Consider the following 24,326-nt stretch of genomic DNA (forward strand, 5'->3'; position numbering starts at 1 on the left):
AAGTTGGAAAAGATTTTTTATTGTAACTTTAATGACTGCTACAGTGTCCCCCTAGAGGAACATTGAAGCTGTACACCCAGCTGGGGGATTTTTCCACTTTGGACTTTGGGGATTTTCCACGGCAAGACCTGACCGTGGGACCGACCTTGATTCATAGACAAAAGTGTGATGACTGATAGGACAACAAGATTGGGCAAGGCCAGAGTGCAGCAGCCCAGTACAGTTTCCCAGCAACGTAGATCATCTGTTCCCGGCCCTCCTGTGACACAGGGGGAAGATTTTGCACAAGCTGAGTCAAAAGGAATGGCTTCAGAAGGGGATTTTACTTCTGTGTTAAATAAAATTTATGAAAAATTGGAAGGCCTAAGCAAACAAGTTACGGAACAATCAACTAAAATAGACAGGAATACTGCCAGCATTAATAATCTGGGACAGAAGGTGAACTCTAATACAGAATCTATTGAAAAATTGCTGGAAGAATCTGCGTCCAATCGAAAAATAGCTGAGGAAGCAAAAGAAAAAGCAGTGGCTGTAGAGGAAGAAATAAAACCTATGCGCAAACAGATTGGGGATCATCAGTCACTTCTGTCTATGATTGAACTGAGGGAGAAACAGACCAATCTGAGGATCAGGGCAGTACCAGAACTTGAAAAAGATAACCTAAGTGACTACCTTACGCAGGAATTTGGAAAATTTTTGGAATTTGGAGCTGGAGAAAGACTTTAAGATAGTAAGTGCGTTCAGACTTGGAAGAGGAGGGAGAAAAAACAGGGTGAGAGACTGTTTGGTTACCCTCCGAACGAAAGAAGAGAGAGATAAAATACTGAGTGCGCACTTCCAGAAGACTTTGGAGATCAACGACTCGAGAGTGGAGATTTTTAAGGATATACCGAAACATCTATTGGATCTTAGAACCAACTACGGAGATCTGGTGGCCCTACTGAGAAGAAACAGAATTGTTTTTAGGTGGGAATTCCCCCAGGGACTATCTTTTACCTTTAAAGGGAAAAAGTTCAAAATAAGATCAGTGGAAGATAAGGAAAAATTTTTGAGAGACCACGAAGAAGACCTGCAAAAAGAAGTACTAGAAGAGCTAAGAGCTTTAAGATCAGGAGTACTAGACATAGCACCACCACCTTTGGGACTGGACAAACCAAAAAAAGTGATACCACCATCAGAACAAGAAGAACGTTTGGGAGCAGTTGGAGGAAAATAGAATAACCACACCATGTCTCTGCAATTATTAAGTTGGAACATTCATGGATTTAATTCCCCGGAGAAGAGGAAGAAAGTCTTTCATTTATTGAAAAAGGAACAATTGGACTTAATTTGTTTACAGAAAACTCATGTGATAAGGCTTCACAGGAAAGTACTGATTAATAAAAGATTGGGTCAAGAGTTTATTTCATCGGACAAGGTTAAAAAGAGAGGAGTTGTTATTTATGCCAAAGAGAGCCTATCACCGAAATTTGTTTTTAAAGATGAACAAGGAAGATTTGTGGCAATTGAGATTCAATCACAAGGAGAAAAATTTCTGATCGTAGGAGTTTATGCACCAAATGAGGGGAAATCTGAATTCTTCAGGAAATTGCATGAGACATTGCTTGACTACATGGACTACAACATTATTATGATGGGAGATATGAATGGAGTGGTATCTACAAATATGGATAAGTCGCAGAGACAGGTTGTAACTAAAGATGGGAGACTACCAAAAACCTTTTTTGAACTGACTGACAATATGGACTTGATTGACATCTGGAGAACTAAGAACCCCCTTGGAAGAGAGGGAACATTCTTCTCTGAAGCCAAAATGACATGGACAAGAATTGACCAAATATGGCTAACTAGAGGACTGGCACCTAAGACTCGAAAAGTGGAAATTTGCCCAAAAACTTGCTCCGATCATAATGCGGTGAACATGGAGATGAAACTAACACCAATCGGTTCCTTCAGATGGAGGATGAATGACACCTTATTTAGAGATCAAGAGGTTACCAAGAAGGCCCAAAAAATCTTGAGAGATTATTTTGAGATAAATTTGAATACCACAGTTGAAAAAAGAGTAATCTGGGACGCAAGCAAAGCGGTCATGAGAGGGTTTCTGATTCAACAGAACACAATAAAGAAGAGAATTCAAAATGAGAAAAAAGATAAAATCTTGGAAAAAATAAAAGAAGGAGAGAAGAAATTAAGAGCGAAACCAAAGTCGCAAGAGATTCTGAGAGAAATAAAGCTATATCAAGTACAATACATGAAAATGATAAATCAGGAAGTAGAATGGAAAGTTAAGCAGATGAGACAAAAGACATTTGAATCGGCTAATAAATGCGGGAAACTGCTAGCCTGGCAGATGAAAAAAAGACAAAAATTAAACACCATCACAAATTTGGATGTGGAAGGAAAGAACATACAGAATCCATTGGAGATTAGAAAGTGTTTCCAGAGATATTTTAAACAACTATATACACAAGGGCCACAGAAAGAGACTGATTTAGACCAATTTTTAAGAACAAATGGATTACAAAAAATCTCTCAAGAAAATAAGATAATGTTGAATCACAAAATTACAGAACAGGAGGTTGAAGGTGCCATCCAGAACATGCAGTTGGGTAAATCTCCAGGGCCGGATGGCCTAACCTCCAAATACCATAGATCTCTGAAAGACTGGTTAATTCAGCCACTAAAGGAGGTCTGTAATGAAATTTTGGAGGGGGAAAAGGCGCCAGAGTCGTGGAAGGAAGCTTACATTACACTTATACCGAAAACTGAGTCTGAAAAGACACAACTTAAGAACTACCGCCCCATATCCCTGCTTAATGTGGATTACAAATTTTTTGCTGATATCTTGGCTAACAGATTAAAAAAGGTATTAGTTGAAGAGATACATAAAGATCAAGCCGGCTTTCTCCCAGGTAGACATTTGTCTGACAATACGAGGAATATAATTAACATTTTGGAGAAGCTGCAAGTGAACATCAATACCAAAGCAGTTTTAATTTTTATAGATGCGGAAAAAGCTTTTGATAATATTTCTTGGAATTTTATGAAGAAAAATCTTCAGGGAATGGGGGTGGGCCAAGGGTTTGAAAATGGTATAAGTGCAATTTACTCAGAACAAAAGGCTAAGTTAATAGTTAATAATGTGATGACAGAGGAATTTAAGATAGAGAAAGGGACACGACAAGGCTGCCCAATTTCCCCATTGTTTTTTATTTCGGTTCTGGAGGTTTTGCTGAATATGATTAGAAGGGACCGTCTGATTAAAGGTATTCAGGTCGGAGCCAAACAATATAAATTGAAAGCTTTTGCAGATGACCTAGTTTTGACGTTACAGGAGCCAGAATCTAGTACGAAAAGAGTATTAGAATTGATTCAAGAATTTGGTCATGTGGCAGGATTTAAGCTGAACAAGTCAAAAACTAAAGTGCTTGAGAAAAACTTAACACCGATTGAGAAAGAGAGGTTTCAGAAGGAGACTGGTTTAACATTAGTTAAGAAAGTAAAATATTTGGGGGTTAATATGACTGCTAAGAACTTAAACTTATTTAAAGATAACTATGAGAAATGTTGGATAGAAGTGAAAAAAGACTTGGAAATATGGTCAAATTTGAAGCTTTCCTTGTTGGGTCGAACTGCAGCTATAAAGATGAATGTATTGCCAAAAATGTTATTTCTGTTTCAATCATTGCAAATATTGGACAAGATGGACTGTTTCAAGAAGTGGCAGAGAGACATTTCCAGATTTGTCTGGCAGGGCAAGAAGCCTAGAATAAAATTTAAAATATTAACTGACGCAAAGGAAAGAGGTGGATTTGCCCTGCCAGACCTTAAGCTTTACTATGAATCGGCAGCATTCTGCTGGTTGAAAGACTGGCTGCTTCTTGAGAACACAGACATTTTGGACTTAGAAGGTTTTAACAACGTTTTTGGTTGGCATGCATATTTGTGGTACGACAAGGTTAAAGCACATAAAGCATTTAAAAACCATATTGTCAGGAAAGCATTGTTCAATGTCTGGATAAGATACAAAGATTTACTGGAAAATAAAACCCCAAGGTGGTTGTCACCAATGGAAGCGAAGGCTCAGAAAAAGCTCAATATGGAGGTCAAATGGCCGAAATATTGGGAAATATTGGAACAAAAAGGAGACAAACTGAAATTGCAGAGTTTTGAGAAATTAAAAGATAAAGTGCGAGACTGGCTTCATTATTATCAAATAAGAGAGGCCTATAATTTGGATAAAAAAATTGGCTTCCAGGTGGAAAAATCAAAATTGGAAACAGAACTGTTAGATCCCAAAACTAAGATACTTTCAAGAATGTATAACTTGCTGTTAAAATGGAATACGCAGGATGAAACGGTTAAATCTGCTATGATCAAATGGGCACAAGGTATTGGTTATAACATTATGTTTGCTGACTGGGAACAGTTGTGGACCACCGGTATGAAATTTACGGCATGTAATGCCTTAAGAGAGAATATTATGAAAATGATGTACAGGTGGTACATGACACCAGTCAAGCTTGCAAAAATTTATCATTTGCCCGATAATAAATGTTGGAAATGCAAAGAAAATGAAGGTACATTCTTTCACCTTTGGTGGACGTGCCCAAAGATTAAGGCTTTCTGGGAGATGATCTATAATGAAATGAAAAAGGTTTTTAAATATACCTTCCTGAAGAAACCAGAGGCCTTTCTCCTGGGCATAGTCGGCCAATTGGTGCCAAAGAAGGATAGAACTTTCTTTATGTATGCAACAACAGCAGCAAGAATACTTATTGCAAAGTATTGGAAGACACAAGAGTTACCCACCCTGGAAGAGTGGCAGATGAAGGTAACGGATTATATGGAATTGGCGGAAATGACTGGCAGAGTCCGAGACCTGGGAGAAGAGTTGGTGGAAGAAGACTGGAATAAATTTAAAGACTATCTTCAGACGGGGTGAGCTCCCATTACTCAGTCCCAGCTCCTGCCAACCTAGCAGTTTGAAAGCACGCCAGTGCAAGTAGATAAATAGGTACCGCTGTGGTGGGAAGGTAAACGGTGTTTCTGTGCGCTGCTCTGGTTCGCCAGAAGTGGCTTAGTCATGCTGGCCACATGACCCGGAAGCTGTACGCCGGCTCCCTCGGCCAATAAAGCGAGATGAGTGCCGCAACCCCAGAGTCGGCCACAACTGGACCTAATGGTCAGGGGTCCCTTTATCGTTACCTTGTCTCAACCTCTGGACCCCAAATTGTGACAGGTGCATACTAAGTGTATGGTGTACAATGGTGGGAGATTCGGATCCAAATTGCTGCATAGAACTTTATTTTTTGCAGTTGAAATGAGATAGCTTGATTTCAATCCCCCCTGAGTCCTTAAGATAGGGGCACAAACATGATCTAGGACAATAAGCAACAAATTAATGAGAGGGGCTTCAGAAAAGTGAACTGCGGGTCTTTGTGATAAATGGGAGATTTTATAGGAGTTTATATTTTGTTGATTTAATATCCCATCTTTTGTAACAAAAATGTTCACTGTGATTCATAGAGCTCATAGGGCTTTAAATGTTCTTCCCCATTGATCACTATGAAGCCAGGACATCTATTTCATTAGACAGGAACACTCTGACATTCATACATGTGAGTTCATCACTCAGCCCTGTAGTATGATCAAGGGAAGACTTGGAAGACTTCTGTACATCACCTCAAACACAATACATTTCAAAAGAGAATTCACATGTTCCACTGTGACTCAATGAGTGACATCAAGTGATGAAATGCACCTGTGAATCCCCCACAGGAAGCATACAAATATTTGGGGTGAACAGCCAGAGGCCTCTGAAGATTTGTGAGACTTGGTGGAAGAGCACAGGGTACTTTTTGAGATAAAACTCTTTGCCAAGGAAACATGGGGGCCATAATTCTGTAAGGAAGTGAGGTCTCCCCAGCAATCAGCTTGCAGCACGTCTCTTGCAAAGCTCATTTTAACTGCAGATGATATGGAAAGAGAGAAAAAGAGAAAGAGAGAAAGAGAGAGAGAAAGAAAGAAAGAAACTTCTTCAACATAAAACAAAATTGAGAGGTGGGAGATCAGAAAGCAATTAATAGCAAGGGAATTGGGTAAAGATCAATGACATTCTAAACTGCTCTCATTACTAATAATTAGAAAGAGTTGGCTAAGCTTTCAACAGCATTAAGAATAAAAAAAGCTGTCTTAAACTGAGCCAGATTATGGTCCATCTAGCCCAGTATTGGCCTGTATTCAGCTTAAGTTTTACTCAGAATAGACCCATTGGAATTGATGGTGATGAAGATGGTGAATGAATAAACCTAAGTTAGTCCTGTTCATTCATTTCAAAGTGTTTGCTTTGAGTAGGCTGGCACTGGCTACAATCCATTGCCTCTGCACTGACTGGGTTTCAGACAGGAGTCTCTCCCAGTGCTACCTGGAGATGACCAGTTTTTCTACCACTGAGCCACAGCCCTTCCCCTTCCATGTTCTAGTGATGGACTCTGGCAGAAATAAGTCTCCACTTTTAGAGGGGTTGGAGAGAGAATATATCGGTCTCTTTCCCAGCTGTTTGATTCTGTGCAAGCATCCTTTGTGCCTTAAATTCAGAGCAGCCACTTAATAGCATCCCAGTTTGAAAATAGGCTTCATAGTCTCAAGTCAAAACGTTGTAGCGGTTCCATCTGGATTGGGTGCCCATGAGACAGAAGTTGCTTTTTCTTCCAGATGGAGTCTGGAGAAGTGCCAAGATGGGTGCCAAGGAGAAGGATGGCAGGCACTGGGCTTAAAGCACAGGCTCTGTACTCAGGAGGCCAAGTGCTCCTGCTGTGGCTGCTACAGAATAGCTGTGGGTGAGCCATTTCACTGCTAGAACCAACCACCACCTTTTTCCCCTGTTGGGGCTCCTGTGCTGCATATATGATGCTTTATGACAAGCAAAAACTCAGCAGAAGAAACTTTAAGCATAGATCATGCAACAACAGGATGTCATTCACCTGTTGATTTTCTGGAGGACATGTAGTTGCCAAACGCACAGGCCGTGTGTGTTGGGTGTTATATAATGGTGCAGATGACCTTACAGCCTGGTTCACAGTGTCTCAGGCTCTGTTCACAGCATAAGGTCTTCCTACAGGGTCAGATGCTTTTCTTTTCCTTCTTTTGATACAGGCGGTGCTCTGTTTGCATGTGAACCAGTATTGAAGGTTCCATGAAACTATGGGTTGCATGTGACAAAGTGGACCTGTTGAAATGTAATGTAAGTCAGATGATATCAAAGGGACCCCTCTGAGTATAGTGTAGCTGGATACATCCCTATGGGATCATATCCCTCCTTTCACCTCACTTTCAGTGGGGAAATAAATTCTCTCTGTGGTGAACAGGGGCACTCCAAGGTGAAGTGTGCCTCTCATAGCATCCAAGTGAGCTCAAGGAACTCTTCTTTAAAGATGTCTGTGGTTGTGATCTCTCATGAGTTTCAAATCCCTTTGCATGGAATATAGTAAAATGATTTTGGCTGCGATCCAACAAGATGGTTGCGCCGAACTCTGTTGGAATTTGGCAATTGCTCCAGATCGAGGGTGGCGCTGATTCTGCAAGAACCAACTTGCAACTGAAAGGCCCCAGGCTCCCTCCAATGGAAGAAGAGAACAACTGCAACTGCTTTGAGGTTTTCCTTTTGTGCTTCTTCTATTCAAGCACCACCCCAGTCTCATACCAGGAACTTTCAAGCACTGAATTGATGCTCTGTGGTTAGACAAGCCCCAAAGAATGTGCTGATCGAATACCAAGAGCACACTAGGGAACAGAACTTTACTTGGCAATCTGGCAGCAATGCTGGGGGAGGCTGAAGCCTGCAAACAGGCGTCTCTTCAGTGCTGATTCAACACAGTGACTAAACGAGCTATTCCCAGACAGCCAGTTGCATTCTCTTCTCCTATTATGCAAAGAGACTTTACAGCAATGCCCAGTTACAAGGCTACAATGCAGTGCCTCCCAACCCCTTTCTACTCTGGGGATTTGCCATGCAGCAAAGGAGCAATGCCTTGCCAGGCTCCCATCCAGATGCCACCTCCTCCTGAATAATTAGCAATGCCAAAAGGCCTTGCTCAGCCAGCAGTCACTAGCTGAGCACTGTTTAACTCACAAGAACCCCATATTTGTTCCTATTTCCTATTGGTGCAATCCTAACTGTGCCTCCACAGAAGTCCTACTGAATTCAGTTGGGCTTACTCTCAGGTAAGTGGGGTTAGGAAGATGCTAACTGCTGCAACAGTGGTATCCATTCGTAGAAGGGGGGCAATTTCCAGCTGTAATCCTATACAAAGCAGTCACCAGACCAATATTTGTTTACAAGTATAGTGTAATAAGAATTTCAGAAGAGCCTGGAGGCTGGATCAGGCCAGTGGCCCATCTAGTCCAGCATCCTGTTCTCACAGTGGCCAACCAGATAACTGTGAGAAGCTTGCAAGCAGGACCTGAGCATAGCAGCACATTTCCCACCTGTGGTTTCCAGCAACTGGTATTCAGAACCATTACTGCCTCCAACCATCAGGGTTGGTAGCGGAGCGCATCGAAATATGTAGCTGAAGAGAATCATTTCAGCATTTTGAAATGCAACTATAGTTGTACCTCGGGTTAAGAACTTAACTTGTTCTGGAGGTCCGTTCTTAACCTGAAACTGTTCTTAACCTAAAGCACCACTTTAGCTAATGGGGTCTCCTGCTGCTGCCGCGCCACTGGAGCACGATTTCTGTTCTCATCCTGAAGCAAAGTTCTTAACCCAAGGTACTATTTCTGGGTTAGCAGAGTCTGTAACCTGAAGCGTCTGTAACCTGAAGCGTATGTAACCTGAGGTACCACTGTATGGTTAGCCACTTCAAGGTGAAGCCTACAAGTGTATGGGCTGCAGCCAATCCTAGTTCTACTCAAGAGTAGATGCACTGAAGTTAACGGATATGACAACCTAGGGCCATTTACTTTAATGGGTCTACTCTGAGCAGGACTTAGTTGGCCAACCCAATGCCTAGTGCTATCAGATGAAATAAGCAGCAGTCTTAGTACCAAAACAGACATGGAAGAATTCTGTTCAGATTTTCTGTGAATGGATGAAAAGGGGCGATGAATTTGATTGGAAAATTGGTGCTGGAGATGGGGGTGTTTAACGATTTCCCCACCACCATCATTTTCCTGTTCTAACTGCCCAGCCACTAGCCCTGCTGTATTTCCCCAGGTGGGGCTAATAGCAGGTATGTGCAGAGGGGTGGTGGATTGGATTGAGAACAAGCATACCCACACATGGAAATCACATGACAGATTTCTTGGGCCATACTTATTTTGGTCCTAAGTGACAGTGGCAGGCATAAGAAACCAAGGGATGGACAAAAAGTGCAGGTGAAAGAGAAATGTGGGGGTTGGGGTGCAGGGACTGGAGATGGTAAGAGCACATTTCAAGACCATTTGCAAAGCTGCCTTTAAAAGTGAAAGTCCCTCATCTTGACATGGCAGCTGCACCAGACAAACCACATGTGTTGCTATGAACAAATGAAGGCAGGCTACCACAGGCCTCTCAGAATATCCGTAACAGCTGCGTTGTATACCTCAAGAATATGCGCCAAGAATGCTCCACTCCTTAGGACATGTGCAAACCCTAAGAAAAGGTTCTTGTTATCTTTGCTGCAAACGGCTGTGTTTAACAGGGGAGATGCTCAGGTGGGCAACCCCTTGAACCCAGATCCCTGCAGCTGAAAGCCCGCTGCTTTTGAAGCCCATGTGCTGGCTTGAAGTCTCCTTGAACAAACTGTTTGAATACTTTCAGAATGCCAGTTTCCATGGCAACAACCAATTGTGTCCTTTGCAGAGTTTGGGTCTATAAATAATTTTTTTTGATCCAGAGTTGCGATATTAGCTGCGTGGGAACAAAGGAGGAAATGGGGGCGCTGAAGAGAATATATGCAGGAACATATATTTCCAACCTGTGCTACACTCCTTGCCCTCATTGCAACAAAGAGTTCAAGGGATCTCCCTTTGACTTGCTGAGGCTTAGAAATAACTTGGTACATGACAGAAAACTGCCTCCTGAAGATCTTTCATATGGAATGTGGTTACCAATGGAAAACACAGCTTGCTGTAAAGCAAAGCCATCACTCTCAGGTTATGCAACCTGAAATGGATGTCCGCCTTCACCAACTGGGTGTCCTCCAGATGTTTTGGACTACAACTCCCATCAGCTGGTGCTCTTAATGCCTCTTGTTTGCCTTGTTGGGGAGGTGTGTGCATGTGTAGAACTGTGTCTTACATTGCAATCCTTGATGTATTCACTTGGATATCTGTTCAAAGGGGACTTAAGCCTTAAAGTCATTCCAAGAATATCAGAAGAGCCCTGCTGGGTCATACCAAAGCCCTCTCTCATCCAGCGTTCTGTTTGTATGGTGGACTAGCAGATGTTAGAAGGCCACACAATTGTTTCCGTAATGAAGTGACCAAACCTGTCGTGTCATGTTTTAAACAGAGAAACTAGCCCATAGACAAGTTTGCAGTTCAGGTAACCAGAAGTGTTTCAGGAGTTTTACTCCAAACACTACACAGTTGCTGGACTAGTTACTACACAGTTGCTGGACTAGAGTAGCAGATGCCCACATGAAAGGCTGTATGAGCGTGCTCATGTACCTACATTGCGCTCTGCAATGATATTACACACACACAAATATTGTGCATCTTTATATGTATTACAGTTACTGTAATCACCAAACAGAAATTTGAAAAATTTTTGGATTTCACTCTGTAACTATATGCATCTTCACCTTTTATTTAAGCACTTGATTAAATATATAGCATTTTCTTCCAAGTTTAGTTTTCTGCTATCCCAGTATGCAGTGCTTTTTTCTTTAAAAAAAATGTTTAGGGGTATTCTCATTTTCCTACTCATATTGAAATACTGCCGCTCAATGAGGCCAAACTTACCGTATTTTTCGCTCTATAGGACGCACTTTTTCCCCTCCAAAAATGAAGGGGAAATGTGTGTGCGTCCTATAGGGCGAATGCAGGCTTTCGCTGAAGCCTGCAGAGTGAGAGGGGAGACCCTGCCGCCAGCCCCACAAGCTCCGGGGACAGTGGGGAGGCGCAGCGCGTCTCCCCGCTGTCCCCGGACCTGGTCTGAAGGCGGGCGGTGGGGAGAACAGCGCTTCTCCCCGCTGCCTGCCCCGCAAGCTCCGGGGACAGCGGGGAGGCGCAGCGCGTCTTCCCGCTGTCCCCGGACCTGGTCTGAAGGCGGGCTGCGGGGAGAAGAGCGCTTCTCCCCGCTGCCGGCACCACAAGCGCCTGGGGGGGAAATAAATTTTTTTTCCTTTATTTCCCCCCCAAAAAACTTGATGCGTCCTATGGGCCGGTGCGTCCTATGGAGCGAAAAATACGGTATATTCACAAAATGCTTAGGGGTATGTGTACCCTTGTGTTCCCCCAGGAAAGCACGGCCAGTATGGATGGAAAGCACCGAAGTGGGGGGTTGTGGAGCGCTACTATAAAACTTCCACTAGATGGCACTATCATGTTCTGAAGGAACTAACATAGACTTGCATTCCTCCTGAGCTATTTAGCCTTAACCTGTTGTTGTTTATACATTAATGGCACATATGGACATAAGCAGAGCTCTGCTGGATAAAACCAAATTGGGCACTTTTAGCGTAGGATCCTGTTTCTACCAGTACCTCCAGGAAGCCCAAAAGCAGGGCATGAAGGAAAGAACCTTCACTTGCTGCTGCTGCTGTCCCTGCTCTAACCTGAGAGAATGCACTGCATGAAGCTGAATCCTAACAGACAAAATAGGAAATGGGACATTAGCACTAAAGGCCCCATCTTAAATCAAGTTTTCTGTGTTTGATTTCACTGTCAGCTATTAACTAAAACATTTATACTAATTAGGGTTGGCATACGTCCAGATTTTCCAAGACATACCCAGAATACTGCAGTCAGCACCAGTGTCTGGGCAGAAATCAGGCAAATGTCCGGGAAAATCCGGAGATATGGAAGCTGTTTTTGCCAGTTTCCCATTGAAATAGCTCAAAATTAATTTATTTTTGCATTCCCCCCCCCCCAAAAAAAAACTCAACAACTTTTCTGTCCAGATTTTCACTCTTTGAAATATAGCAGCCCTAACTATCATTGGATATGGCTGCAGTGGAAGGCTTAGATGGACCCAAACTCCTAGGGTATGAGCCTAGCAGCTGCTATTCCACGGCACACTGCCTCCATTTAGCCATCCTGCTTAACATAGAGGCTCACAGCTAATTTGCCTGTTCCATTAATTTGTCCAGTTCCCTGTTCAAGAAATGAAAAACAGTGGCCATCACTGTGCATGTCAACATCTGAAATATCACATATCTGATATTGATTCCTACAGGACACCACTGCTTATTGACCCTTTAATACACTACTGGGGGGTGCGAGCAGTTTATTTTGAGAGGAAACACAAATGAGGGGGGAGGGGTACTGATCAGGATGTACCAGAGAATAAAGAATGTGCCAAAGAAGTAGCTTAGCATGATTTTAGTCATTGACAGTAGTCTCCCTTTTTTAATATAAATATTTAAAACTGTGTTACTCTTTTTTCCCTTTTAAAATTTCTAACACACACCTGTCATACTTTGATGGTTCCCTGTGTTTCTGTTTCCTACAAGAGTTAGTCTCCTCAGCTGGCCTCTTTCAGTCATGTGAGATTAGTCTGGAGAACATATGTGGGCAAAAGCATCTTGTCCATATGTACATAATCTTCCAACATTCAGCTTCATTAGATGGCCCCACTGAGTTTTATCAGTGAATCTCTATCCACTTTCTTAAACAATGCATAATTTTATACATCTCTTTGTGATTGCACCTTAGATTAGTATAATGGTACTGTGTAATATTACTGGTTTTATTTTCAGTCACTGTCTGAATTATCACTAATGTGCAAAACATATTCTTATATATGCTTGGCAATTGTATATTTACTAACGATTTCCACAAGTTTTTCCAGAACAGAGATACGCTAACAAACCTATAATTTTCCAGACTTCCTCTGGATTCCTCTCGAAAAGATGGTAATACACTGGCCACTTTCCAGGCCTCAGGTATGGAGGCTGATCTTAAAAACAAGTTACGTATTTTTGTTAGGAGAGCAGCAATTTCACACTTGTGTTCCTTCAGAACTTTTGGGTGGATGCCATCCAAACCCAGTGATTTGTCAGTTTTTAATTGTCAACAAGGCCTAGAACAGGGTAGTCCAATGCCTTTTTAGTGGCCGTAAGCAAAATTACACACACACCAGCCCTTGCCTGCCTTCCCAAAGTGGTAAGCAAGGCACTGTACTTTGGGAAGGTGTGAGGGCTCTGACAGTGTCCTAGAGTCCTCCTGTTTCTTCACAAAGCCTAGTTAGTGCTTTCCAGCTTTGGGAAAGAAATAGGAGGGCTCTAGGACCATGCCAGAGCCTTGCATTTCCTTCCCAAAGCCTGGCACCTTTGGGAAGACAGGAGGAGGGCTGGGGGCAGCGGGTTGTCAGATTTTGGCCTCACCCCCCCTCACAATAAGGCAGTGTGTGGCCCGTGGGTTCCATGTCAAAGTACTCTTGCGGCCCACTTGGTATGAAATAATGAATCGTCCTAGCCTGGAATATCTTGTCACTACTCAGTTCCTCAGATTCCCTTCCTGCAAAAATAGGCACAGAGATCTGCCCTGTATCTTATTATGATTTTTGTGTTCTCTATTTTGTATTTATTTATTTATTTTGGTAAACTGCCTTGTGATCTTCAGATGAGGGGTGGCATACAAATTTAATAGATAATAATAATAATTACAATAATCTGCTGTGAAGAAAAATGCAAAAACAACATTCAACTTCTCTGCAAACTCCTTTAGGATTCCGTTGACTCCCTTATCATCCAAGGTTGAACCACCTCCCCAGCTGGTCACCTGCTACCAATGCATTTAAGGAGTTTTATTGCTTGTGTCCCTCCTCCAGAATTTGTATCCTGAAAGAACTATGCCTCACTGGTTCCATTCCACCACATAAGTGGTATATCACATACAGCAGGCATAAAGCAAACTCAGCCCTCCAGATGTTTTGAGACTACAATTCCCATCATCCCTGACCACTGGTCCTGTTAGCTAGGGATGATGGGAGTTGTAGTACCAAAACATCTGGAGGGACGAGTTTGCCTATGCCTGACATACAGTATAAGAATTAGGACATCTTGTTGTTGTTGTTTAGTCGTTTAGTCGTGTCTGACTCTTCGTGACCCCATGGACCAGAGCATGCCAGGCACTCCTGTCTTCCACTGCCTCCTGCAGTTTGGTCAAACTCATGCTGGTAGCTTCGAGAACACTGTCCAACCATCTCGTCCTCTGTTGTCCCCTTCTCCTTGTGCCCTCAATCTTCCCCAACATCAGGGTCTTTTCCAGGGAGTCTTCTCTTCTCTTGATGTGGCCAAAGTATTGGAGCCTCAGCTTCAGGATCTGTCCTTCCAGTGAGCACTCAGGGCTGATTTCCTTCGGAATGGAGAGGTTTGATCTTCTTGCAGTCCACGGGACTCTCAAGAGTTTCCTCCAGCACCATAATTCAAAAGCATCAATTCTTCGGCCTTCTTCTTTATGGTCCAGCTCTCACTTCCATACATCACTACTGGGAAAACCATAGCCTTAACTATACCGACATCTTAGCCTGTTGTTAATCAAGCATCTATTTTGGCACAAGGAAAGTTTTTGTAGACTAGGTTGTAGAAGGCTAACATAGGCCTTTCTTTCCACCATGTTAAGGTGTAGGGTGGTCCATTGTGGACCCCAACTTCTTCATTTGCTCCCTCTTGTCCTCACTTCCTCATGACAGCCTCAAGACCCCTTCCCAACTGACCCAGTCACCGCAGCTGCCTTGGTTGCTAGGCAACCAGAGCATCTCTCGGCCCATCAACGAGCAACTTCCCCCTCCTCTCGCCCTATCGATTCAGGCTTTCCCTAGCCCCATCTCCCTGTTGCTAAGCAACCAGGGCCCTAGCCCCCTATTGGCCGAGGCGCTTCTTTCTTCCCCGCCATATCAAGGCAAAGGCAAGCACGTGCCCCAAACACGCGCAGAAACAGACCCTCTACGGCCACGCCCCTCCATCAGAGCCTGGCCCAATCGCCACACGCTGAAGGGCGGGGCTTTGGGGGACGTGATTGACAGCCGCTGATGTTCGGCGGCACCGCGAGTGGTTCCCGTTAGGTGGGCGGTGAAGAGAGCTGAGAGAAAGCGGCGGATGGCAGCGGAGCTGAGGAGGGGGATGAAGGAAAGGGTGCAGGAGCTCAGACCAATCGCGACGCGTCAGTGGGAAGAGTGGGCGGGGCAGCGAGCGCGAATGAGTCCCGGCCTCCTCCTCCTTTCCCAGCCGGCCTGGTCGATTCACTTCCAGCCGAAGAGGGATCCTTCCGCCTTTGGAATCACACACACTCACCACACATAACGGCGGCGAAGGAGGCGGCGGCGGCAGCAGCAGCACTAGCGGCAGCAGCAGCAGCGCCGTGTGTGCCTCCGCCTATTGCCTACCGCGGGGGTTTCTTTTGTCGTGCTAGTGGCCGTTGGAACCGGAGAGGCGGGGGAGGAAACGGCACGGCGGCCGGGCGAAGCGGGTGGATTGGCCGCCGGGGGGAGGAGGAGGAGGCGGCGGCTGACGGGAAAACAAGGGAAGAAAGGAGGAGGGCGGGTGAGCAGCGACGGCGGCGGGCTTTTCTCCTCCGCCCTGCCGGAGAGGGGGATGGAGAGAGCCGGGCTGAGGCGGAGGGAGGGAGCCGCCCCGTGAGGGGGAAAGGAGGAGGGTGGGAAATCAAGAGAAGGCCTCCACTCCTCATCCGCCAAATAACGGGCCTAGGCCCTCCCTCAGCTCCCTCCCTCCCCCTTGCCCCCCCATTTAGCCTCGGTTTCTGAGGAGGGGGGAGATTAACACGTGAGGCCCACCCGGTTCCCTACCCCTTCTTTTCATGCCGGGGGGGTACCTCAGCCCCTCGCCCGCCGCCCTCCTCCGCCCTTCCCCCAGCCTCGACCATCATCAGCCCGTTGAGGAAGACCCTCGCCCCTCCCCCACCTGATCAGGGCCCCCTTTGGCCCTCCGATCGAGGCCTTCTGCTGGGGTCCTCACTGTTCTCTCCCTCTCCCTCTCCCCCATTGGGGTGCTCTGATTTCGTGCTTGGCCCCATCTCTGAGGGTCCTCTACTTTTATAGGCTTTTGCAGCCTTGCAGAAGCTGCTCTGCCTCTGCCTCCCTCTCTCCCTCCCTTTTCAGGTCCTGCACCCTTCATTAATTTGGTCTCTGCACTTTTACCCTTATTAGCAACCAGATCCTCAGTCCTAGTTTCTTTTTCTTTTGGGGGGTGGTGGGTGGGGGTGCTCTGTCTACCTTTCCCTTCAGTGTTGGTATCTGTGCTGCCTCCTTTTACAAACCAACAACCAAAACCTCTTTCAGGCTAGGCCCTATTAGCCAAGTCTCTATCTGGCTCTGGTCTTTAAAAAAATCTCCCCTCCTGTGCAACACGTCTCTGGCCACCCTCTGCCCTGGGGGGTTCTGCTGCCTCTGGTGGCAGTAGCTAGCAGCATGGTAGAGAAGCGGTGTCCACGACTGCAGAGAGAGAGTGTGTACCGCTGGTTTTCTGAGCTGCCTTCTCCTCAACGGGTGGAGTTCCTTTGTGGCCTGCTGGACTTGTGCATCCCACTTGAGTTACGTTTCCTGGGAGCCTGCCTAGAGGACCTGGCCCGCAAAGACTATCACTCACTGCGGGATTCCGAAATCAAGGCCAATAACCCGGCTGATCTGGGCAGCCTCACCAACCTGACGGATGAGGTGGTGCGCAGCAAGCTCTTGGTCTCACTTGCACTCCTGGGCTCATCCCACCGGGAAGCAGCTGGCGTCCTCTTCCGCACCCTCACCCATATTGACTCTGTCATCAACAACTATGGACTGCAGCTCAATGAGGGTCGGACTGGGGATGAGTTTTTGCTGCTCTTCACCATGGCCTCCAACCACCCTGCCTTCAGTTTCCACCAAAAGCAGGTGCTGAGGCAAGAGCTCACCAAGATCCAAAACATCATTGCCAGTACTAGCAAGAGTCCCAGCACTCCCACAGCTAGCAACATGGGAACTTGTCCTGGTTGCCACAAGGTGTGTATTATATCCAGGGACTTCTCTTCCAGGGATTGTAGAGATGGCAGGGACAGTATTCTTTCCTTTCGGGGAGGAGGGTGTCTGCCTATTAGGATATAGCTGAGAAAGAGTGTCTTGCAGCTATGGTTTATGGTGGCTGTTGGCTAGTTTCACCAATGGGCCAGAAAGGTCACTTTTCTCCCTATCCCACTTCCCTTCTTCTCATCAGTAGAGTGTCAAACTCCATTCTCTGATGTGCATTCACACTTTTCTCCTAGGATGCTCTTTCTACACATCAATAGTTGGTGTTCTTTTTTAAACTCTAGTAAGATAGTCCCATTCCTAATGGTCAGAAGCTGCTTAGATGTGGGTCCTAAGTAAAACAATGGCCATTCTGTGAAGTGTATAGCTGTTTTGCACTGGCCATTCTTTAGATAGACCAAGAGAATAGCTTCCTGCTGTTTTACTCTGGAAAGGTAGAGACCTAAGTATTTGCTTTTTCAATTGTGCTTGAAATTGTTTATTTAATGATTTAAGATAGCTGAGTGAATTCTATGTGATTTGGAGCTACAGGTTAAAGTTACTTCCTGCAGGCATCCTTTATTAGTGTGCTGGTTTTGTCACTGTTATTTTGACACTTTCACATGTGTCTCTTGTGTAGCATCAGTAAGGAGAGATGAGGCATGAATGGTTTTACATTTCAGGTAAGGTGCTAATAGAGTGGTATAATATAAAAGAGTTTTGAGACTTTTCAGAAGTGGTCGAAGGCAAGCTTTGCTTTTGTTACTGTGGTTTTGTAATGTAAACTTGACAGGTCAATACACTACATATGTTAAAAGTGAAGCTTTTTTAAGGATCTATCCTTTAGAACTTTCACTGTGAAAAAACTGTTCTGGTTCAGGGGTTCTGACACAAACTGGTCCATTCTGAGACTGATAGGTCTGTGAATGGAAGCATCTATCTGATAGCTAATATTTACTTTGCTAGAACATTGCTTTCCGTGTGTGTTTAAGAGAGAGAGACCTGCTTGTTGGTTGGTATATAAAAACAGTGAAATGTGTTGTTTTGTGAATTTTGATAATCCCAAATCTCCGTATATTTAAGAAACATAAACTCTAATCTATCCTTACTGTAAACTTTTTTTTTTGTATTCTTTGTTTCAAAGAATAAAACTTCATTTATTGGAATAAACTGACATTTTTAGACCAGCTACAGGTGTAGCGCACGCGCGCTCTCTCTCTCTCTCTACACACACACACACAAACACACACTATTGCATTCAATCTGTAGCTAGACAAGCAACAGACAACATTCTCTGGCACTCCCTGTTAAATGACCCATACAAATCACAAGTACTATTAGATGTGAGGCTTCTTTACACACTTGTAAAGTCCAATACTCTTAAGTGTCAGAAAACCACCACAATACATTTGTATGAAAACCTTTACCACAGAGAAGAAAAAGTACAAGCCTAGCTTGAAACACTACGCAGTAGGATGTAAGATGTATTTTCTATCATAGTTGGGACTCATGGAAGTGGCCAGAAGGTGTGCTGTGGGCTTTGAAAGGGGAATCCCTGAACTTGGAATCCCTTGGGTGGAGAATCCAAAAAAGAGCTTCCTTTTAGCATCCTGTGGGCTTTGTGGTATAAATCAGAAAATATAGCATCTTTGCTCAGAGTTTATTTAACTCGTGACTGTATCAAAAACATGGTAGCATACTATAGTAACAAATGCAACAGGACGATAGAAATTAATGTTGAGCAAGTATAGTGCCTTAGATTCCTGGTACTCATTTCCAGCTCAATGAATGCCTTCTCAGACACATCTTAAAATCACAAAAAGGTATTAAAAGGGAATGTTTTCCTGTTCTGAATATAGTTCATCATTAAATATCCATATAATGGTGCTTTAGTCCAACAACATCTCTATGGCCATAGATTTCCCATCCAAGCCTTAGTCTGACCAACTTTTTGTAAGGCATTATGTTATGCAACAAATTTCCCTATTAACTACTGAAGTAAAGAGTACTTTTTCTTCATATTTTCTGTGAACTTTGACAGTGATCACTAACAGGAAAACTAGTGGTGAAAAGTGTATGCTACTCTAAAGTAGGCTTGTATGAATGTCATATTTTCAATGCTTATTCAGATGCTTTGATTCTACAAATAATTTACTTATTAAAATATTAGATCAACAGCAATAATTAACCCTACAGCGATCAATAATCCTGAGATTGTCAAAAGGGGAAAAGAGAACTATCTGTATAATGATATAAAACAGTTCTTTCTAGAATGTTGCCTTGGAGCCACCTAATCATTCCTGGTGCCAGGAGCATGCTGCATGCTAAGGATAGACATGTTCCTCCTTCTCTTGCACATACTTACTTTCCCTTCCATGGCTTCCTTTAAATGTCATCCCTGACCCCCTTTAACCAGGATTTGCAGACCATTTTTAATTCCTGGTTAGTATTAATCTTAGTTAATATTGAGGCTGGCATAATGCTACATCATGTTTAAAACAAACCATGAAAGGTGGGATTTGCACAGGAGAAGGAGGGAAGGAAAGAGCTTGATGCTGATCTAATCATAGGTAAGAGTTGGGACTGATCCATTTTAAAAAGAAAATAATGGCAAGAAAACAGGTGACTAAAACTTAACACAAGAAGAGCTAGAAAGGTCTTCTGGGGAAGAATGTTCTACAGGCTGGCTGCTGCTATAGAAAATAGACCCTCATGTGTACCTTCTCTCCAGCAAGTGGAGGTTTAACAGAAGCAACACCTGTAAAAGAGATATTTGGGGTACCATTCTCTTTGCTTGTTAGCTTCTTTTACTTGATGATACTTGTTGTACATTCTCCTTGAAACCTAACACAACAATAAGATATTCTTAGGCTGCAGTTGTAACCCCACCTACCTGGTAGTAAGCCCCATTGAATTCAGTTAGTGCTTATTTCTTAGTAAACAAAGTTTGGGTTGTGCTATTAGTCTTGACTTTATTTGTTTCCTGCATTCATCCAGTTGTTTGCTTCCTTGAGAGCAAAGTTTATCTTTACCCACTTTTCTTGTAAAAAACAACCAAAGTTCCTGTTGTTTATCAGGATGCTAATGGATAGTCAGTTCTGCGATGAATGCAGTTGTAGTGTATAACAGTTTTTATACAGAGTTGATGCCTGGAATACTTAAAACAATTACATTTAGGCTAACTCTATTAGAATGTGGGGGTGTACTTTAGAAATAACAAATACTGGTCTTCAACACCTTTTTATGACAGTAATGCTGGGTGGGCAAGTGCTGCTTTGGTGCACATGGTTCTGTGTCTCAGGGATGATGAAAGACATAGAGATGGACAGAGTATGGTGCTGTTTAGAAAGCAGGTGGAGGATATTAGGAGACAATTAACATTGGAAGAAAGTGTAACTGGATGAGGAGCAATAACTTATTGGGATCCTGCTGAGGCCGCATTTCAGAAATAGGCGAGTAGGCAAGCTAGGGGTCCTAGCATGGACTAGCTGGCTCCAGTGTGAGTTGTGTGCAAATGTCCTGTTGTGTCTAGAAGGTGGGAGGACAATGATTAGTAAGGCAGTGTATATAGTGGTTTATGTTCCAACAGTTGCATTCTGTAACTTAAAGGGAAGGGCCTCAGAAAACACAGCTGATTTTGTAAACAATTGTTCTACTGCATTTCTTCCTTCTGAGGAATATCAACAATATGTTGCATTAGAGGAAAAAGTTACAGTTGTATTAAGCCCCAGCTACAATAACATTGGTAGCCGTAAGTGCTGCATTTGGAAATGATTGGGGCCTTTTGTTCATATGTGTATTTTATGAAAGTGAGTCATCGTATTAGGTGAACTTGTGTTGGTTGTGAAATGAGAGTCAGGCTTATATCCAAAAAATGAAATCTTGAGGAAGTTAGGTACCCTTTTGCAACTAGGATAAACAGTAGTAACAAACTGATGCAAGCTAGGCTTCAACAAACAAGAGTCTTCAGGTTGTTCACATGGTTTTGGTTCATGTTCAAAGCCAAACCTTGAACTGAATCCTAATTTGGAAACCTCATAGTGTAATACCCTTTGGATCCTCATAATGGGCATGATAACATACCGTAAATACAAAGGAACTTGTAAATAGGAAAGTTGCTTTCAATTAAATAACCATGGGGCTATTAGAAGATTCTGACTTGGAGAAATAAAACTGACTAGTTTGTTTCTTGTGGTTTTCTTCCTTCCCAGGTCACTCCAAGATCTGAGACCCCCATAAACAACATCGGTAACAGTTTAGAAAATGCACTACATACATCAGCACATTCCATTGAGGAGTCATTACCCAAGAGGCCTTCAGGGAAACACTCCAAAGGTGCATCTATGGGTTTTGCATGATATTTCTGTGTAATACTCCTATTTTTGAAGAAAAATATATATTTCTGCTTTAAAATATTTTAAGAATTGACTCTAGATGATAAAGTGTGTTTGGTGTTTCTCGTTCAGTGCTGAATTAATATCAGTTTATAGATAAAATGATGCACATAAATTATGCCTGACAATAAATTAGTATTTAATGCTCATGTGCGTTGTAGGGGGTTGGACTAGATGACTATTGTGGTCCCTTCCAACTCTACAATTCTACTATTTCTATTATTTCCATTCTTTGCATTTCTGGACTTGGTCTCCAACACCAACTAGACATCAGCAAATTGTCCTTTGGAAGGAATTCTGATCTATATTTTGCGTGTTATAACCAGTAATGCTTTTTCTGTATTGAATAAGCCTCTTGCGTTCCGTATCTCCTGTATAATGATTAAAAACAATTCTTTTGAAACCACTGGTGATTTCAGAAAATGCACTGGGGTGTTGAAAAGTTGGATTTGCAACAAAATGTTGCAGTGTGGAGTTCCAGTTAGTAATCTCCCCTCCAATATACTCCAGTTCCTCTCCCACTTGGTTTTCTGTTCTTCCTTTCCTCTTTCCTCTTCCCCCTTCCCGCCCCAGTAGTTCACCAGCATTCCATGGTGACTGAGCATGCTCAAACCTCATTTAGGATTTTTCTTAAGATGGGATTTGTACTTCTGAAAACTTCTGGCTTTCTCCAAGTGTGCTGAAACTTTTCTCTTGTGCCAGGGTTAGAGAGAATGATGATTCTACAGCAAAGACTTGGAAAGCAGAAGCCAAGTTGTTTGTCCTTTGTTCCTTGACTTTCTGTGTTTTGGAACCTGGCCAGTGAAGTGACATTAGTTATAAGTAGACATAACATTTCTATTAATACTTACTTGAAAGTAAAATGTGCAGTGAATCCAAATTCTTTGTTTAGTTCAGTTTTGATGAAAACAGGAAATGCTTAATTTTCTAGGCGTGCTGTTCCTGGTTTGGGTATATATTTGTGAACAATCCAGCGGTAATCCAGAAGGAAAGGAAAGTGCTTTGTTCATTCCCTATTTATTTTCCAGTGCAACAATTTTATCTCTCGCCTCTCTGTGGCAGTTCTGTAACTGCAACAATTATAGTAGCGCTTGCCTCCAGAGCTTCTGGTTAGCCACAGGAGTTGCTATTCTTTATTGTATTGATGTGCATGTGTGTTTTCCATGGCTCTGTCTTGCATTCCTCCTTGTGTCTTTAAAAGATTATAATAGTATTAAATGATTTAGAGAATCAAAACAAGGGAATATGCTATTATTCATGCTGTTTTATGTCTCAACCAAGTACAAATCTGCTTTCAGTTTTTCTAGTTCATGCAAGTGAAATTAATAGCCAGGTTGTATTAGCCCACTTCAGTAGAGACCTACATGGCAGATTCTGAATTGACAGCCTGTCTTACACATGTAGGGCAAAGCACTGTTGTACTGAATATCCAATGCTTCAATTAAGTTCCACTTTATAAATAATTGTAAGCTGCTTTCCATTGTTACCTCTAGTGCAGTTATTGTTCTTCTGTGGTTTTTCATAGTTTGTATGTTTCATACCTCAAGGGCATACACTTCCTTTTTCTAAAAAGTTTTTATTGTTAAAATAATTCAGCATTAATATACACATATTGCGAATATACAAACATACATTTCATTCAATCCTTAAAAATGTTCAAACATACCTACACTCAATCCCACAGATAATTCACTTCCAATATCAGTGGATCTATATAGGTCTGATCCTCTCTGTTTGCACTGGGATTTTAGCATGTGAGATCTTAATGAGAAAAACTTACCTTTCCTAGCATCAGAATGAGATACAGGTTGCATTTAAAATCTCACATTCTAAAATCTCAGTGGAAGCCTTGATACCTTTCCTAGACCCAGAGTGAGTTATCCAAACTTCCATTGGGATTTTAGAATGTGAGATTTAATTAAACAAACTTTAACTCACTCTGGTGCTAGGAAAGGTATCAATGCTCCCAGTGTTCTGTTTCAATTGGCAATCCCCAAATATCATCTAGGAATATTTGTGATACTATCCTCTTCACCATATGATTTGTTATGATGGAAAATCTTGTACTGTCATTAATATAGGCACAACTTCTCATGGGCCAAAGTATTGTACATAGACACTCGCCTTCCTAAAATATGCTTTGAAGCAAAAAGAGTTAAACTTGATAAATACTAAGCAAGTCCAAGAAGTTTAATTCATTATGAAGTTCAGCTTCTGTCTTTTTGTCTACATATTAAATTGAGCTAATTTCCAAAAGAATTGAAAACAGCCTTTCCATTCTGTGAGATCACATGCACAGAGAAAACTAGAGCCTCCCTGACAATAATCCAGTGAATGATCTGTGTCTAATCAGTCTAGTCCAGAGTTTCCCAACCTGGTGCCTCCCAGATGTGTGGGACTACAGCTCCCATCATCCTCTACCGTTAGTCATGCTGGCCTGGGTTGATGGAACTTGGAGTCCAGTAACATCTGGAGAGTACTGGTTTGTGAGAACATTGCTCTAGTCCAATATTAAAAACAATACAGGCATTCAGTAGACCAGTACCTGATAAACATTGGACATTCCTTTTATCTTATTGTTGCTAGAGAACCTGCAATTAAGGTCCCTGAATGTAAACATAAAACAAAACAAGATTATTCTCTCTACTTTTTGGGCAGATGATAAGAGCAACAAGTAGTATTTATGTATGCTGCATGTCTGTTTAGAACTGTAACAGATGTTGTCCTGACCACAGCATATTTTCCAAAAGCATAGTGTGGGATAAAGTACATTAAACCAGATG

The 24,326-nt window shown here is 42.9% G+C and overlaps 2 protein-coding genes across 3 annotated transcripts in view; one reads left to right on the plus strand and one right to left on the minus strand.

Moving 5' to 3' along the window:
• The window catches only part of FANCA (FA complementation group A), a 257,965-nt gene that overhangs the window by 76,909 nt on the left and 156,730 nt on the right, over window positions 1-24,326 (minus strand). The gene's annotated exons all lie outside the window — the stretch shown is intronic.
• The window catches only part of ZCCHC14 (zinc finger CCHC-type containing 14), a 37,972-nt gene continuing 28,816 nt past the window's right edge, over window positions 15,171-24,326 (plus strand). Inside the window, exons 1-2 of one of the 2 annotated variants that reach the window (XM_083626235.1) lie at window positions 15,171-17,146; window positions 21,361-21,484. In XM_083626235.1, the coding sequence (XP_083482361.1) occupies window positions 16,583-17,146; window positions 21,361-21,484 (688 nt within the window). In that variant the 5' untranslated portion in view covers window positions 15,171-16,582. The remainder of the gene's footprint in view (window positions 17,147-21,360; window positions 21,485-24,326) is intronic. The other variant, XM_083626236.1, reaches the window with a different exon arrangement.

This window comes from Podarcis filfolensis (assembly GCF_964270895.1).
Source record: "Podarcis filfolensis genome assembly, chromosome: 8".
NCBI classification, from domain to species: domain Eukaryota; kingdom Metazoa; phylum Chordata; class Lepidosauria; order Squamata; family Lacertidae; genus Podarcis; species Podarcis filfolensis.